This window comes from Sinohyriopsis cumingii, chromosome 17, assembly GCF_028554795.1.
Source record: "Sinohyriopsis cumingii isolate HCF-2022 chromosome 17, ASM2855479v2, whole genome shotgun sequence".
In the NCBI taxonomy this organism is placed as follows: domain Eukaryota; kingdom Metazoa; phylum Mollusca; class Bivalvia; order Unionida; family Unionidae; genus Sinohyriopsis; species Sinohyriopsis cumingii.
Window position 1 is genome coordinate 13976564 of NC_142977.1, and position 18313 is coordinate 13994876.

The window sequence follows — 18313 nt, forward strand, 5'->3', positions numbered from 1 at the left end:
ATATGAGTGTATGTATGTATGTGTGTATGTATGAATGTGTGTACATGGGTATGCATAAAAGAGAGAGGTGGATGAAAGAATGGCACAGTATAATTGCATAAGATTGTGTGTATTCAGAACAGTATTATTTTGTAGCACTTATGGTGTTGGCAGGAAAGAGGTTACACCGCCGTTGTAATCTTTGTTCTGCTACATCACGGTTGTGATCTTCATGTACGAGTATCCACAGTGTTTATTTGGTGCTATAGTCATAAACTGTGTTATTTGGAGCTATTGTCATCCATTGTAATTAGGTGTTATTGCAATCGACATTGATGTTTGTTTATATTTTCATTGACATTGATGTTTGTTTATATTTTCATCGATGGTGTTATTTGTTGCTATAGTTAGAAAGTTTTTTGCGTTGATGTTTTTGTGTTAAGATTCTTGCAGGTATACATCAACACAAAAACGCTGGTGACGCTCCAGGTCCACAATTACGTTTTATTTATTTATTATAGTGCTCGGCCTGCAAAGAATATTTCCTGGGCAATCCAACAAAAGGACATCAGTGTTACCGTCAGATGAGTGTTAATCGAGAATATTGTTTTGATCCGACCACACAGGCAGAGTGCTCCCAGAACCCAGGTCCACTTCAACAGGGGCGGACTGTCTTTTTTGCTGTTCAACCAAAATATGTTAATGTGGACATTAGAATCACTATTGATGTCACAAAAGGAGGTAAACTATTTGAAGATATTGAATTCACATTGATTTTAGTAATTTTCCTACCATTAATATGGACAGAATCTTTTCATGAAAATGATAAAGATTCTTGTTGATGAAATTTGTTTGGTACAGAGTGAAATTATTTATGAAGTACGACATTGTTGAACTGACATGCACCGTAGTTATTCATACCAAATCTTCCACCAAATGCAGATAGTCACCTCACAACGGTTTCTTTCATATGTCATAATATGATTCATATTTATTGTACATGTTACTCATGTCAATATCATGTCACCGCTCTGGTGGCCTAGTGGTTAGAATGTCTGCCCCAGACACAGGAGGTCGTGGGTTTGATCCCTGGCTGAGTCATACCAAAGACTTACAAAAATGGTACTAACAGGTTCCTCATGTGGCGCTCAGCATTAAGAGGTTAGTGTTAGGACTGGTTGTCCTGGTGTCAGGATAATGTGACTGGGTGGGACATCATGCTGCATGCCAACGGCATGATGCCCCAGTGCTAGACCACTATAAACTGCCACACTGCAGACATCTTAGTGATATTACTGAAAAATTGTTAAAGTTACGTTAAAAATCCAAATCACACACACACAATATCATGTCCATTGTACATGTTACTCATGTCAATATTAGCAATGAGGGCACTTTTGCTTACTTTAATAAGGACACTTTCTTTTTCATCTGCATACTTTAATAAGGACACTTTTTCATCTGCTTATTTTATCATGTCCATTGTACATGATACTCATGTCAGTATAAATTACATTGTACGTGTTACTTATGTCAGTGTCGTTTCCATTGTACATGTTACTCATGTCAGTATCATGTCCATTGTACATGATACTCATGTGAGTATAAATTACATTGTACATATTACTCTTGTCAGTATCATGTCCATTGTACATGATACTCATGTCAGTATAAATTACATTGTACATGTTACTTATGTCAATGTCATTTCCATTGTACATGTTACTTATGTCAATATCGTGTCCATTGTACATTACTCATGTCAGTATAAATTACATTGTACATGTTACTCTTGTCAGTATCATGTCCATTGTACATGATACTCATGTCAGTATAAATTACATTGTACCAGTTACTTATGTCAATGTCGTTTTCATTGTACATGTTACTTATGTCAATATTGTGACCATTGTACATTATTTATATCAGTATAAATTACATTGTACATGTTACTCTTGTCAGTATCATGTCCATCTTTTGTCTTGCAGGGATGGATGTTTACTTTTCTCCAAGTGAGATGACATTTATGGTGGACATTGATAAAAGGACTGGTGTTCACTACGTAAGATTTGACAGCAGCATTTACAGTGAGGACTTATTGGATGTGAAAAAACGAAAGCGTCGGAGCATAGAGCATGAAATTCACAAGCGGGATGCAAATGCATCTTCAGGCCTGTATTATTATTTGAATGAAATTCAAGCCAAAGATATGAACACTTTCATCACTGTCTCTGTTCCTGGAACAATCCTCATCATACGGGATGTGCAGTATCGTTTGGTCATCACTTTGCCCAATGAGAAGCTTGATTTACGAACATCACGATTTTACATCGTGTTTGTGAGCAGGGGAGCAGATGATCAGAATGAAACTTATGGAAGTTTGTACTTTCGCCAGGACCAACCTCATATAGATCTGTTTGTTTTCTTTTCTGTATTCTTTTCATGCTTTTTTCTTTTCCTTGCAATGTGTGTATTGCTCTGGAAAACAAAGCAAGTCTTTGACTCGAGGAGAAGTCGACAACAGAGAGCAAGAGAAATGCAGCATATGGCTTCAAGACCGTTTGCAAAAGTTCTAGTACTAATTGAACACTCCTCTTTGACCTCAGTGACCCCACCAACACAACCACATAATAAGACTCACATGGGGTCACTAAGAACCCACCTCTTGCCAAGTATACCAGACAATGTTTACCAATCAGTACAGAAAGCAAATAGTGTGCCATACCACTCAGTACAGAAATCAAGCTCTGTAGAAACAATTCCCATTGCTATCGAACCTTTGGATGATGGCATAGCTGCCGTCGGAACTGTGATGTTTCAGCTACCAGGGGGTGCACTGGCTCCATCCAAGTTGTGTCTCGGTTCAACACTTACAATGAGGGTTCAGATGGGTGCACCTACATCTAAAAATTTTAATCGGTGTCGCACTAGCCCATCAGTATATTGATGTAGTCTGTGAATATAGAAGCCAATTTCATTTTGTTATTGATATTCATTATTTCATAGATGGAATCCAGGTCAGTCTTGTTATGTATTGTTGCTTGTTTCTTCAGCTAATATCATTTTCCATAAACATTTGGAAGCCAGGTTTCAAAGACTATGTACATACCAGGTTGTATTTCTTTTGTTTACAAATGTTGTGTAATTTGATTCAGTAAGAAGTCATATGAATTTTCGGTTACCTTGCATTTGTATGGATAAAAGCTACATGCAAGATTAGAGATTGTAAAGAACAGTCCACAAACTTGTACATCTCACTATTGTACCAAAACTTTTGTTGTCCATTATCCGTCCAGTTTTGTTTAGACAGGTTTCTGTTTCAAAATTGATACTTACTAGTAGATTCTTGCTTGTTTGGGGTCCTTGGCTTGACTGGTTATACTTGTTCAGTGTCCATCTCTTAGCATGAATTTATTATCCCTATTTCTGTTACCATACTTTGATGATTGCCATGAAACTTTTCATGTGATCATCCCTACATCTTGAATTTCTTATTACAGTTCCTCTTGCATGAAAGATGGATTGTTTTGCTAAAAGTCTTTTTATGATGTCTAGTTGGTCCAAAATTAAATTAGTGCCGATCTGGTATCCAAAAGGGTTTGCCATCTTGAAAATCTTGTTCCTGCTGGACAGAAAGATTTATCAATAAAAGGTTTCCTCCAGAAGACTTATGATATATAGCTGGTCCTTAATGAAAATGGCACCAACCTGTCCTAGTATGGCTGCCATGGCAACCATATTTTATCGCTGTTACTCCTGAAGGGTTGACCATATCAGTATGGGGTTTTCAACCAGAATGGGTGATTATATCAACATGGGATTTTCAACAAAAGACGTAAGATGTCTTGTTGGTCCTAAATGAAAATGGTGCTGATCTGATATCCATTATGGCCACTACAATGGTCACTACAATGACCACTACAATGGCCATGCTGAAAGTCTTGCTATTACGGCTCATCTCGAGCAGCATTACCTTTTCAGTATGTTGATGCTGGTTCATAGTTTTCTTTTATTGTAGATGAAGTCTTATGAAATAGATTGAATAAATTACTCATTTCATAAAGAGTTAATGTACAAGTAAACCAATCGAGGAAAAGCAATGCCTTTATTCCTGTATATGTGTAGTACAGATTACCCATGTGATAAAGGTATGTGGGATGCACCTATCCCAAATGAGTGAACTCGATGCTGCAGATGATGCCATTTTGCTTATAGTGTCATGATCGTTTGGAGTGTTTCTTTGCATTTTTAGTTTTGAAAGACACATTTGATGGCATGTAAACAGTAATCCTTGTTTTTGACAACAAATTTCTTTATTATGAACTAAACATTTTATGATTCTAATGGATGAGACAAAATTATTTTTAGAAAATATGGAATTTCCAAAGCCATATCCGTACAAATGATGCTGAATTTTCTTCCTTAATCACTATTTATTTGAGAGATGAAAAACCACATATGCATCATATTTGCTGATGTGCAATAAAGAAATCCTACTCTTGGGATCAGAATTTGTGAAAAAAGGAAATCCCACCTTTAGGATGAGAATTTGTTAAAAAAAAGAAATTCCACCTTTGAGATCAGAATTTGTGGTGAAGAGAAATTCCATATTTAGGACCATAATTTGTGGAAAAGTGTAATCCCACCTTTAGGATCAGAATTTGTGGTAATGGGAAATCCCACTTTTAGGATAAAAATTTGTGGTAAAGGGAAATCCCACCTTTAGGATCAGAATTTGTGATAATGGGAAATCCCACCTTTAGGATAAAAATTTGTGGTAAAGGGAAATCCCACCTTTGGATCAGAATTTGTGGTAAAGGGAAATCACACCTTTAGGATGAGAATTTGTGGAAAAAAGAAATTCCACCTTTGGGATCAGAATTTGTGGCAAAGAGAAATCCCATATTTAGGACCATAATTTGTGGAAAAGTGTAATCCCACCTTTAGAATCAGAATTTGTGGTAATGGGAAATCCCACCTTTAGGATCAGAATTTGTGGTAAAGGGAAATCCCACCTTTGGGATCAGAATTTGTGGTAAAGGGAAATCCCGCCTTTGGATCAGAATTTGTGGCCAGGAACTTGACTAAATCCTGCACAAGAACTGTACTCATTCCTACCCTTACATTCCTACCCACAGATGAGAGTGCTCTTTTTCATACCATTTTATGTGATGGATTCTGTTAATCCCATCATAAGTTGTTGAAAAGCATTATTAATCCATTTATGTGCACAGAGAAGAGATGGAATGAATCTGCATGGTTTAAATTCCATGTATCATCGATTTTTTAACTGTAGAGTCATGGTGTCTCAGTGGTTACCAATAAAAGACTAGTGACAGAAGGGGTGTAGGTTCAAATCCTACCATCAGATTAGCCCTTGTTGGGTAATGTAATAGGCACTTGGACAAAGCACTTGACTCCACTTACCTTGCACCAAATATACTACTTGCTGTAAAGTATCAAACCAACCGTCATTACATGATTCCACAAGAGTACATTAAATCTGAGTAATAAACTCTGCTGCACTGTTCTACAAGAGTACATGACATTGCAGTAACAAACTTGGCTACACTGCTCAACAAGAGTATATTACATTGCAGTAACAAACTTGGCTACACTGCTCAACAAGAGTATATTACATCGCATTAACAAACTTGGCTTCACTGTTCCACAAGAGTACAATACATTGCATTAACAAACTTGGCTGCACTGCTCAACAAGAGTATATTACATTGCATTAACAAACTTGGCTACACTGCTCAACAAGAGTATATTACAATCCAGCAAGAAACTTGGCTACACTTTAACACAAGAATACATTACATTGCAGTAACAAACGTGGCTACACTGTTCCACAGGAGTACATTACATTGCGGTAACAAACTTTGCTACACTGTTCTGCAAGAGTACATTATGTCAAAATAATAAACTTGGCTACACTGTTCCACAAGAGTACATTACATTGGAGTAACAAACTCTGCTACGTGTGACTTATGACTTTTCATTTATTTATTATTTATTTCTTCTTTTGATAAAATAGTTGTATGCAACTCTCTGTGAAATAGGAACTAAAAAAATGCTCAGATGATTTGATAGTTGCAGCATTTATGATGATCTCTCTATTTGTATTTGTTCTGATGGGTGGACCCTAATAAATCTGTACATTGTCAGAATAATTCAATCTATCTGCTGTATACTATAGTAAAAATTTGGGGAAACAGAGATACATGTAAAAAATCTACAGTTGTAAACTAATCATAGTTCGTAAACAGTCAACTTTATCTTTGTTGCAATTCATTATCCAATATAAAGTTTGTATTTGATTTACCTGTGGCTTTATCTTAAGATAGATTGATTACATAAATATAACAGCTTTTTGAAAATGTCACAAATTTTGATGTTTGAAATATAATTGCACGCGTATGTTTTAAAACCTACATACTCATTATGTATGTATGTGTGTGTGTGTGTGCATATGTGCGTGCATATGTGTGTGTGTATGTATGTATGTATGTATGTATGTATGTATGTATGTATAAAGAGTTAGGAAGTCTACAGATTTTTTCTTTCTTGTAGGTTTTTAGCTCACCTGGCCAAAAAGCCCCAGAGAGTTTATAGTATGGTCCAGCAGCCAGAGTCTCTCCATCAGTACTTATACAGAGACATTCTAGAGGCTTTATTATGTTTGAGGCTTGATCACACTTGGCATGTATTTGCAAAGAGACATTCTAGTGCAGGGTGGGCAAACAGCCTAGTTTTATATGTTAATTTGTATCATATGATATGGTTTTTAATATGACTTATATGACCCTTGCCCTGGAGGATGTTGCCCATGCCTGTTCTTGAGGCTTCATTATGTATGAGGTTTTGATCACACTTGGCATGTAGGCTCATATCAAGATTTAAGACAGGTTGGATTATAGGTGACTGCCATGCATTAATGAGGTGGTTTTGAATCTGATTGGCTGAGCTTGTTACCACTCTGCATATTAATAAGGTGGTCTTGCATCTGATTGGCTGAGCTTGTTACCACTCTGCATATTAATGAGGTGGTCTTGCATCTGATTGGCTGATAATGTTTGTATCATCCTGATCTCTGAAAAGTTTGATTATGAGCAAGATTCCCACATAATGAAATCACCTTGCTGTGATTTTTGAATGTGTGAACACCTGAGAAGCTTATTTTCTGATCAGATGTTAACCATGGTTGGTATGCAGGCTTATATCATTAAGGTCATGGATAAGTTTGATTATAAGCAACAAACATGCATATTAATGAAGTGATCATGCAATTTTGATATGATTTTGATCAAACATGGTATGTAAACTAATTTCCTTGGGATCATAGACAAGTTTGACAATTTCCTTGGGATATTGGACAAGTTTGATAATTTCTTTGGGATCTTAAGACAAGTTTGATAATTTCATTGGGGTATTGGACAAGTTTGATAATTTCTTGGGGATCTAGGATAAGTTTGATAATAAGCAGACTTTATACATTTTGATAAGATGATTTTTGTAACCACTTAAGAGGCTTTATTTTTTTCAGAAGGAATTACATCATATGTTGTATAATTGTTGATTAATTGAGACAAGTGTATTGATGGGAACCATCCATGCGTAATAATTAAGTGAACTTCAATACGATGTTTCCACTCAGGAGGAAAGGTTTACATCAGATTTTAATCATACTTGTTTTATAATCTGATATCACTAAGCTTCTGGACAAGTTTGACAATGAGCAAGTTCATCACGCTTGCGGACAGGTTTGTCACTGAGCGAGGTCATAAAGTTTGCATACAGGTTTTGTCAATGAGCAAGTTCATCAAGCTTGCAGACAGGTTTTGTCAATGAGCGAGATCATAAAGCTTGCAGACAGGTTTTTCATTAAGCGAGATCATAAAGCTTGCAGACAGATTTGTCAGTGAGCGAGATCATAAAGCTTGCAGACAGGTTTTTCATTAAGCGAGATCATAAAGTTTGCAGACAAGTTTGTCAATGAGCGAGATCATAAAGCTTGCATACAGGTTTTGTCAGTGAGTGAGATCATAAAGCTTGTAGACAGGTTTGTCATTGAGCAAAATTGAGACATATTAATGATGTGGTTTTGCATTTAGTATACTGACTTGTTTCGCTAGATTTGGCTTGACCAAGTGTGGGCATGTGAGAAAGTTTGCCAGTAACTTTTCATGGGTAGGTGGTTCTTCCCAGGTTCTGCCTCCACCCGATATACTTGCTGCCATTGATAAAATGGCATTAAACCCCACAAAACTAAAACTCTGTTTTGATTATTTGTTTGAATTCTGCATGATTTGGAGAATGCTAAAATTTGTGCTTGTAACTAATCTTGAGGTATATTTCTGATCCGATTTTAATTCGACTTTGTTCTAAGCTTGTATTGTCTTCAGGATTTGGAACGAGATTGATCATGAACAGCATCTGCACATATTAATCATTTCTTGTTTGAACCAGGTGAGTGATATTGGGCCAGTTTAGGCCTCTTGTTGTAGTATATTGTCATGATTGACTAAAAAAAATCAAAAGTTGCAAATCTAGCTCTCTTAAGAACTGGATAGCTTGAATAATGGAAACTGCATTTTTTTCAGGATAATTTTCTAGTCTTGCTGAAGCCACACCAACTCTTTCTCACAAGTTTTGAAATATTGCATGTTTTTCATTGGACACAAATATGTGATATGTGTTTTATACAAATATATTTGGCTATTATTGTATTGATATTTATGTATATACAGACACATGTATTGAATCATGATAAATTTTCATCCATCTATTATGTATTATCAAAATATAGATACATGTATATTAGCAGGTATATTATCCTTAATAATTAATATGTAAACAGATTTTCATATCATTTTTATATCATTTTCATATCATTTTCATATCATTTTTATATCATTGCAATCCTTGTACCAATGCACAAGATGCTTTGTACTTTTTGTGTATGTTTCATTGTACAGAAATGTATTATTCTTGATAATTAATTTGGAAAGAAAGATAATTAGTGGGTGTCAAATGTGCCAGTTAGTTCTGGGTGTATTGTTTTTCAGAATATATGGTATAAAATTATTAACTCTTTAATGACGTTAGTTTTTCTTACATTTTTGCTAAAATAGGAGCAGAAGTCAATGGCTGCTTAATGGTTTAGAATGGAACATTTTCTGCTTGCTGTAAGCAACCTAAATTGGCCTATCAAACTTAACCATGCAAGTATAGTATCTAAGTTTGAAGTAGAAATGGAAATATTGATATTAGAAGAAAAGAAGAAAAATCATATGTTGGTCTTCGACTTTTGTTTATTATTATTTTTCTCAGTTCATCTGCATACAGGGTAAAGACTACACTACAGTATTTTTAAGATGGGCTTTCAAAACTTTTATTGGTATGGAGCAATATTTGGTTGGATTGCATGGCAAGCATTGTTTAGAGATGGAAGATAGCTGCTTCTCTGGAATAAATACTGCACTGAAGTTTGAGTCTCTGTTAGGGTCATTTTCTCAGACAGACAGTATCACTTGTAGAGTCACGTGACTTTGTTTGTGACTGTCATGGAGAGTGCTACAGTCATCAGCCAATGTTAGGTCATTCTGTTTCATGGTTTGCGCTTTGGCCATACCATAACTCTGCTTTTAATGCCAATAGGAAATGCATGCCACCCTCGATATTATTTGACAACGTCTGTGTATATTCATTTCGGTAGAAAATGTTAATACTGCTAATTGCTTAAATATTTTCTTTGTAATTTTTTTGTTCTAATCATTTCTTTTTCAGCAGAGAAGAAAAGATTTAAATATCCACATTTCAGATCATTTTCTTTTAGCGGAACATTTATTTCTCCTAAAGGTCATTAAAGGAGCACGATTATCAAATAATTATCAATTTATGTTTCCATGGATTTCGTTAACCTTTCAGATCGTCAGTATTCTTAATAATTGGAAATAATTTCATGGTGTTTGTATGATGTTTATTATAGTGCTAGCAGTGTCATTGTATCATGTTTATTATAGTGCTAGCAGCGATTTTGTATCATGTTTTGTAGTAGTGCTAGCAGTGTATTTGTATCACGTTCATTGTAGTGCTAGCAGTGTCATTGTATCATGTTTATTATAGTGCTAGCAGTGATTTTGTATCATGTTTTGTAGTAGTACTAGCAGTGTATTTGTATCATGTTCATTGTAGTGCTAGCAGTGATTTTGTATCGTGTTCATTGTAGTGCTTACAGTGATTTTGTATCATGTTTTGTAGTACTAGCAGTGTATTTATATCATGTTCATTGTAGTGCTAGCAGTGTTTTTGTATCATGTTCATTGTAGTGCTAGCAGTGATTTTGTATCATGTTCATTGTATTGCTAGCAGTGATTTTGTATCATGTTCATTGTAGTGCTAGCAGTGATTTTGTATCATGTTCATTGTAGTGCTAGCAGTGATTTTGTATCATGTTCATTGTAGTGCTAGCAGTGTTTTTGTATCATGTTTATTGTAGTGCTTACAGTTTATTTGTATCGTGTTCATTGTAGTGCTAGCAGTGATTTTGTATCGTGTTCATTGTAGTGCTTACAGTGATTTTGTATCATGTTTTGTAGTAGTGCTAGCAGTGTATTTATATCATGTTCATTGTAGTATGAGCAGTGTTTTTGTATCATGTTCATTGTAGTGCTAGCAGTGTATTTGTATCATGTTCATTGTAGTACCAGCAGTGTTTTTGTATCATGTTCATTGTAGAGCCAACAGTAATCATGTGTTCATTGTAGTGCTATCAGAATATTGAATGGTTGCTCATAGCAAACAAACATTTGACTGTTTTTTTTTCTTCTTCACATCAAAATGATCTGTATTTCAGATTTAATCATGATGCTGTAGATACTACACCTGGGTTTCATCTGGTCACTTCATATACAATATGTATCATAATACGCAAGATTTCGATGTATCATTCACGATACTTTTAATGATATTCAAACATGTTTAATTGTTGTTATGCCTATCTTTAACCCTATTACAATGAAATGTTCCTTTTTTCTGTTAATTGGGAGTACACTAGTTGGGCTGTGCATACAGATACAGAAATAATATTTACACACATAGTTCTACATTCTCAGTTTCATTTGTATTCTGAATAACTGATGCAAGCATAAAAACAGTTTCTTTGACTTATTCTGTTTATTGAGAAATACATGTGCTATTTGTTGGCAAGTCAACTGTTTATTAAAATTTTACAATTTCTTAATGAACCAATTCAAGTATGAAAGATTGTTGGTTATTATCATATTCACATGTACAGGCATTAGACTGGAGCTATTTAAAAGACCTGATGATTGGAATGGCGGTGTGGGCATACTCGTCCCTATTTTACATGGGATCTAGTACCCCCTCCCCTCTTACTAACTGAAAATGATTCTCAGGAACTCAGTAAATAGAAATCATTTAGACTGGCTCCTATGGAACCTCTTTGTTATTTAACTATTCATATTTGTACCAATATATAATACTTTGTTCTTTTCTTCCATCATTGCCTGCCATATCCCAAGTCCAACTGTTTAAAAATCAAGTTTTACTAGGGTATTCACCCCTTCTAAAGGCACAGCACATTGTCCTTCCCTCCAAAAAAAAATACATTGGGAAATTGGAGGCAAGAGTGAATGGGGATATTCCATTTAATCCCACTATAAACAATAGTGAGAATTAAAAATACTTCATTACAATAACAGCAAATAAAAAATACATCAATTTGACGTTCATACTCACCAGATTATCTAAATTATGTTTTCCAGACTGTTTTAATCATGAATATTCATTCCAGCATTTCTCTGTAAAACTCATGAATATTCATTCTAACATAGATCTTCAAAGTTCATGAATATTCGTTCCCAGATTGTTCTTTAAAGATATTGAATATTCGATTCAGCTGAGCTCCTTAAAACTCATGAATATTCAGTCAAGTAGAGCTCTTTAAGGCCCATGAATATTCATTTCCACAGTGCTCTTTAAAGTTCATGAATATCCATTCTGACAGCTCTTTAAAGCCTTCATTAAAGCATAATTCATGTCCTTTTCACACAAGGTGCACTACATCTTTATAAGAGCATTGACTTTTCAGAAAAACTATAACAATATTTGACCGTTAATTTCTTTCTCCATCCATTCCCTTTTCCATAAAAGTTCAATATCTCAGTCGATATTTCTGACATTACGTCATTCAACCAGAGTGGCTTGTTAAAAATGTAATGAAACTATCAGTAAATGGACATAGAGATTGCAGAATCTAAGATGGTAACACTATTGTATCTGTCTTTTGATTCTTGAATCCCATTAGCCATACAGATGGTCTTAATCTACATGGTTTATCACCTTACTGATGCTGTTCATTAGGCTGTACTCACCTGTAAGACAGGGCCAATTGTACTCACTTGTAAGACAGGGCCAGCTGTACTTGCATGTAAGTCAGGGCCTGCTGTACTCACCTCTAAGACAGGGCCTGTTGTACTCGCCTGTAAGTCAGGGCCAGCTGTACTCACCTATAAATCAGGGCCTGCTGTACTCACTTGTAAGACAGAGCCAGCTGTACTCACCTGTAAGACAGGGCCAACTGTACTCACTTGTAAGACAGGGCCAGCTGTACTCACCTGTAAGTCAGGGCCTGCTGTACTCACCTGTAAGTCAGAGTCTGCTGTACTCACCTCTAAGACAAGGCCTGCTGTACTCACCTCTAAGACAGGGCCAGCTGTACTCACCTGTAAGTCAGGGCCAACTGTACTCACCTATAAATCAGGGCCTGCTGTATTCGTAAGACAGGACCAGCTGTACTCACCTGTAAGTCAGGGTCTGCTGTACTCACCTCTAAGACAGGGCCTGTTGTACTCACCTGTAAGACAGGTCCAGCTGTACTCTCCTTTAAGTCAGGGTCAGCAGTACTTGTCTGTAAGTCAGGGGCAGCTGTACTCGCCTGTAAGTCGGGATCAGCTGTACTCACCTGTAAGTCAGGCCAGCTGTACTTGCCTGTAAGTCAGGGCCTGCTGTACTTACCTGTAAGTCAGGGCCTGCTGTACTCACCTCAAAGACAGGGCCAGCTGTACTCACCTCTAAGCCCGGATCAGCTGTACTTGCCTGTAAGCCAGGACTAGCTGTACTCACCTCTAAGACAGGACCAGCTGTACTCACCTGTAAGTCAGGGCCAGCTGTACTCACCTCTAAGACAGGACCAGCTGTACTCACCAATACGTCAGTACCAGCTGTACTCGCCTGTAAGTTAGGGCCAGCTGTACTCGCCTGTAAGTCAGGGCCTGCTATACTCACCTCTAAGACAGGGCCTGCTGTACTTGTCTGTAAGACTGGGTCAGCTGTACTTACTTGTAAGTCAGGGCCTGCTGTACTCACATGTAAGTCAGTGCCAGCTGTACTTGCCTTTAATTACGGGCCAGCAGTACTCACCTGTAAGTCAGGGCCAGTTGTACTCACCTGTAAGTCAGGGACAGCTGTACTCACCTGTAAGACAGAGCCTGCTGTACTCACCTGTAAATCAGGGCCAGCGGTACTTGCCTTTAATTACGGGCCAGCAGCACTCACCTGTAAGACAGGGACAGCTGTACTAGCCCGTAAGTCAGGGACAGCTGTACTTGCCTGTAAGACATTACCAGCTGTACTTGCCTGTAAGTCAAGGACAGCTGCAAAAAACTTAAACCCAGATTTGTCATCTCATAATGCGCCAGCAGATCAGGTCTTTGTTGTTTCTTCTACTGATTATTCTTAACAAAGTAAATAGACCCAGATCAGCCTACATATTGTGCAAATGCAGATTGTGTCTATGCAGTTTGCAGTTGGATCCAAGTGACTATACCTGTTAATATGTTCAAAATATAAGTGAGCAAGGATGGAATAATTTTTCTTCTTCAGAATTAACAAGGAAAACCTGGGGAAAAAAACAGTATGTTAACAGATCAGGTTCTTGATTATTCAAACTTGGTAGGCTCAGACATTCTGATCATTTGAAATGGAATTGCTGACCCAGCATCAGTTCTTGTAAATTAAGGAACAGTGTCAGGTTATTCAACACCACTTTTGATACTGATTTAAGACTTTTGACACACATGAAAGAGGGAGTCATTAATTTGAGGTATGACATTTCAATTAATGATCTTTCACTTTATGTCTAGCTTTTGATTTCATGTGGTTCCAAAATTTTAACAAGTGAGATTGCTTGATTGGCTTTGGTGCAGGACTTGCATTTTTAGAATGGTTTTGAGATATGTTTGTAACTGACATAACAGATGTATGCACTCTTAGAGTTCCCAGACCAAAAGGACTGTTAAATTTACACGCGGAGAACCTAATTGTACAAATATAATGTGTTTAATTGGTGAATTCTTGTCCCAAATTAATGGGTTTTTTTACAATGTGCCATGATGGATATCATTCATATTGCAAGGGAATATGACTTTTGAATTCTCCTTTTGTTGGTCTTAAATTTAATAGCTCTTGTGATCTTGGTATTAAGCTTTTATTTACCTAGTCAATCATGATTTTGTAAATATATAGAAGAAAGCACTAAATCCTGTTAAAATTAATGTATAATTCATAATTTCATAGGTGTTGTATAGTCTGAGAATGAAGAATGTATGGTTTAAGATAAATATATCTGTAAATAAGTGTATCTAATTATACAATCCTTGTTTATCTATGTTACATTCAATGCTTCTTGTATACCGACCTTTCTCATTATCAAGTACCATAGTGACAGTGTCTTCTACTGCATTGCCAGTTTATCATAATATTACAACATTCTCACTGGGTAAAAAACACGATCTTGTTGAAAAAACATTTTTATTTTGTGTAAATTACATCTCGACCGCATGTGTAATTCTATTAAGAAAGTTAGCATGAATATTCTAACTTGTACGTGTCCATTTCAGACAGCATTAGATAAACATGAGAACAGGGACTGCTGTTGACATAGCACTGCTTCTCCTTCATTCCTTGAATCATAACATCTTCATGATGTCTGTTCACATCTTCTTAGTGTCTGTTCACGTCTTCGTAATGTCTGTTCACGTCTTCGTAGTGTCTGTTCACATCTTCGTAATGTCTGTTCACGTCATTGTAGTGTCCGTTCACGTCTTCGTAATGTCTGTTCACGTCTTCGTAGTGTCTGTTCACATCTTCGTAGTGTCCGTTCACGTCTTCGTAATGTCTGTTCACGTCTTCGTAGTGTCTGTTCACATCTTCGTAATGTCTGTTCACGTCTTTGTAGTGCCTGTTCACGTCTTTATAATGTCTGTTCACGTCTTTATAATGTCTGTTCATAGTGCTATGCTGATACCAATGGTTCATGCTCAATTCTTGCCTTTTGCTTGGAAACTTTGGTTTATTATTTTCAGAATTATTCATTGTATGATGGAAGCAGACTATCATGAAACTTTTTGGGACAGATGCCAAATTTATACTAGCTTATTCACGACCTTTGTTACAGAAGCTTTGAAATAAATGTTTGACAAGAGAAATTTCTGACATTTTTTAAAACTAGAGAATTGTCTTAGAATACCGGAATAGGCAGTTTTGTAAATATGGATCTTTAAAGTTCCATGTTTTCTTTTTGACTCTGTTGCCTTTATTCCAAGTAAATTATTTGCTTTCTGTTCTTTTCAATCACTTGTCTTTAATCCGAGTACATTAGCTGATTCTGTTCTTTTCAGTCACTTGTCTTTAATCCGAATACATTAGCTGATTCTGTTCTTTTCAATCACTTGTCTTTAATCCAACTATGATATCTGACCTTTTGGCTCGTAGCTCGTACTTGAGATTGATTCTCAGATTGTTGTAGAACACTTGACCAGGTCCAGATGGGATTTTAGTAATCTCACAGTAACATGCAGAACACAGGACCAGATCCAAATGGGGTTCTTTGGTCTCACAGCAGCATCTTAACTATTGCTGCAATTGATTCAAGCTGCAGACTTTAATTATTTTTAACAACAGACCCCTCCCCATGCCCCCATTATTGTTTTAGGAGTAAGTACAGAATAACTTCACGGCAATAGATTTATTACGAATTACAGTATATAGGTTTCTTTACAGTTTTGTCAAAACACAATAGACATAGAACTGTTTTTGTTAAGGCAAACATGATACCAATATTTGTTTTAAGATGTTGTTTACAGTTCATTTTATTCAGATCGGATGTCTCTTTGTAGAGCAAAGTCAAATCTCTCTGCACTTGCTGACACCTTAGTCTTTTGCCCTGTGTCACTTACATTGAAATATTTTATGAAGCTTTTTGTTTTCCATTTGCTTCTTGTTTGATGAGCTCAGCATGACTTGCTTATTATATTTTTTCTTTCTGATTATAAAGCAGTGCCTTGTGGGCCTGTAATTTCATTATGGAACACATTTACATAAAGCAGTGAATTGTGGGATGCATACTTTTATATAAAATCAGTGTGAAAATTGCTTTGATTTAAATTAGATGTACAGCAGTGCTTTGAATGCAAGCTTGAAACGAAGGTCAAAGGTCATGGCCTATTTGTTTTGGCTGTATTTTGAAACTCTGTTTTTGTCATATTGTATAATATTTAATCTCTCTCTGTAGTCATTGTTAACTTCGTTGCATTTAATGTACATATTTCAGTATTTGGAAAAGCAAGGGCAATATTTGTGTACAGCCAACTTGATAAAGTCATATGAGTTACATATTGTATTGGACCTACTTTTTGACTCCTTATTTCTTCATGTATAGCACATGCCGTACACGGAGCATTGTTGACCAAGGTCTGCCATCACATAATATACTGACACATCAGGTCCATGTTTCTTCTATGCGTCATTTAAGGCAAGCATTGTAGACCAAGGTCTGCATTAAATAATGTACAGACAGATCAGGGTTCACACTGTTTATTTTGTATATACTTTGAAGCAAGCATTGGAGATAAAGTTCTGCCAGTACATATTTTTTGGGCAGAGCTTGGTGTGTGCTGTTGGGCACACACTATGCCTATTGAATGTTCAGTATAATACATACACATTATGCCTAGGTAATTTACAGTACCATTTATACACATTATGCCTTGGTAAAATAGATACAGTTGGAATACATTATGCCTAGGTAAATTACAGTACCATGGGCACACATTATGCCTAGGTAAAGAACAATATCATGGGCACACATTATGTTTTGGTAAATTACAATACCATAGGCACACATTATGCCTAGGTAAAGTACAGTACCATGAACACACATTATGCCTTGGTAAAATAGATACAGTTGGAATACATTATGCCTAGGTAAAGAACAATATCATAGGCACACATTATGTCTAGGCAAATTACAGTACCATAGGCACACATTATGCCTAGGTAAAGTACAGTACCATGAACACACATTATGCCTTGGTAAAATAGATACAGTTGGAATACATTATGCCTAGGTAAAGAACAATATCATGGGCACACATTATGCCTAGGTAAAGAACAATATCATGGGCACACATTATGTCTAGGTAAATTACAGTACCATTTATACACATTATGCCTAAGTAAAATACATACAGTTGGAACACATTATGCCCAGGTAAAGTACAATTCCTTAACTTTGTACCCTTGGTTTTAAAAAAAATTCTTGCCATCCTAAGCACATGTATCGTAAACAATGAAAAGTTGAAAACTTTGAAGAAAACCTAAATCTAATCTGTATTTCAGTTTAGAATTATGGGGTTGAAGTAATATTATGACCTCTGATGCTTTTGTTTTGTTGATTTTGTCTCTGACTGGTATAACAATGCAGTTTGTGGTTGATGTGCTTTTGTCCCATGATTAAAGTTATTTTCACAGTATATATGAATGTATCATATTTAGTACAGTTATCGTCATTGGCCAGTTCTGTATATTTGTTATGTGCAGATTTCTATATCATGTATTAAATAGGTGGTGAGTCGTGTCCATCAACATACTGAATAAAATGACATAAATAAAACGATTGTCCTATTTTGTTACTATCCCAGTTTATTTCCGCTGTGATCTTATAAAAGAAGTAATTGAAAGTAATTCTGTTAGCGCTGTAGTCTGCTGCTTTAATATCAATAATACATGTTGCAGTTGCGTAGTTTATCTTTCCAGGACAGAATTACCCACGAACTTACGACAAAAAAAAATTCGGTCCTCCCATGAAATGGAAAGCTCTAGAAAGTCGGAACTAAAAGAACGCAGACCCAGTTCCCCACGTTACAGGCCCATTTGCTGCAGTAATCGTCCCTTTCCTGATGACGTTTGTGTGTATGTGATCTGGATTGTTAACGTAGCTTTAACAATTTTCAATCATATCGCAATA

The 18313-nt window shown here is 36.1% G+C and overlaps 1 protein-coding gene across 1 annotated transcript in view; it reads left to right on the forward strand.

Annotated features, from left to right (window-relative positions):
* Positions 1 to 17959, forward strand: part of LOC149777783 (multiple epidermal growth factor-like domains protein 8) — a 226685-nt gene extending 208726 nt beyond the window's left edge. The window contains exons 33-34 of the mRNA XM_089938822.1: positions 501 to 720; positions 1968 to 17959. Of these exons, the coding sequence (XP_089794948.1) occupies positions 501 to 720; positions 1968 to 2926 (1179 nt within the window). The 3' untranslated portion in view covers positions 2927 to 17959. The remainder of the gene's footprint in view (positions 1 to 500; positions 721 to 1967) is intronic.
* Positions 17960 to 18313: the final 354 nt, after the last annotated feature.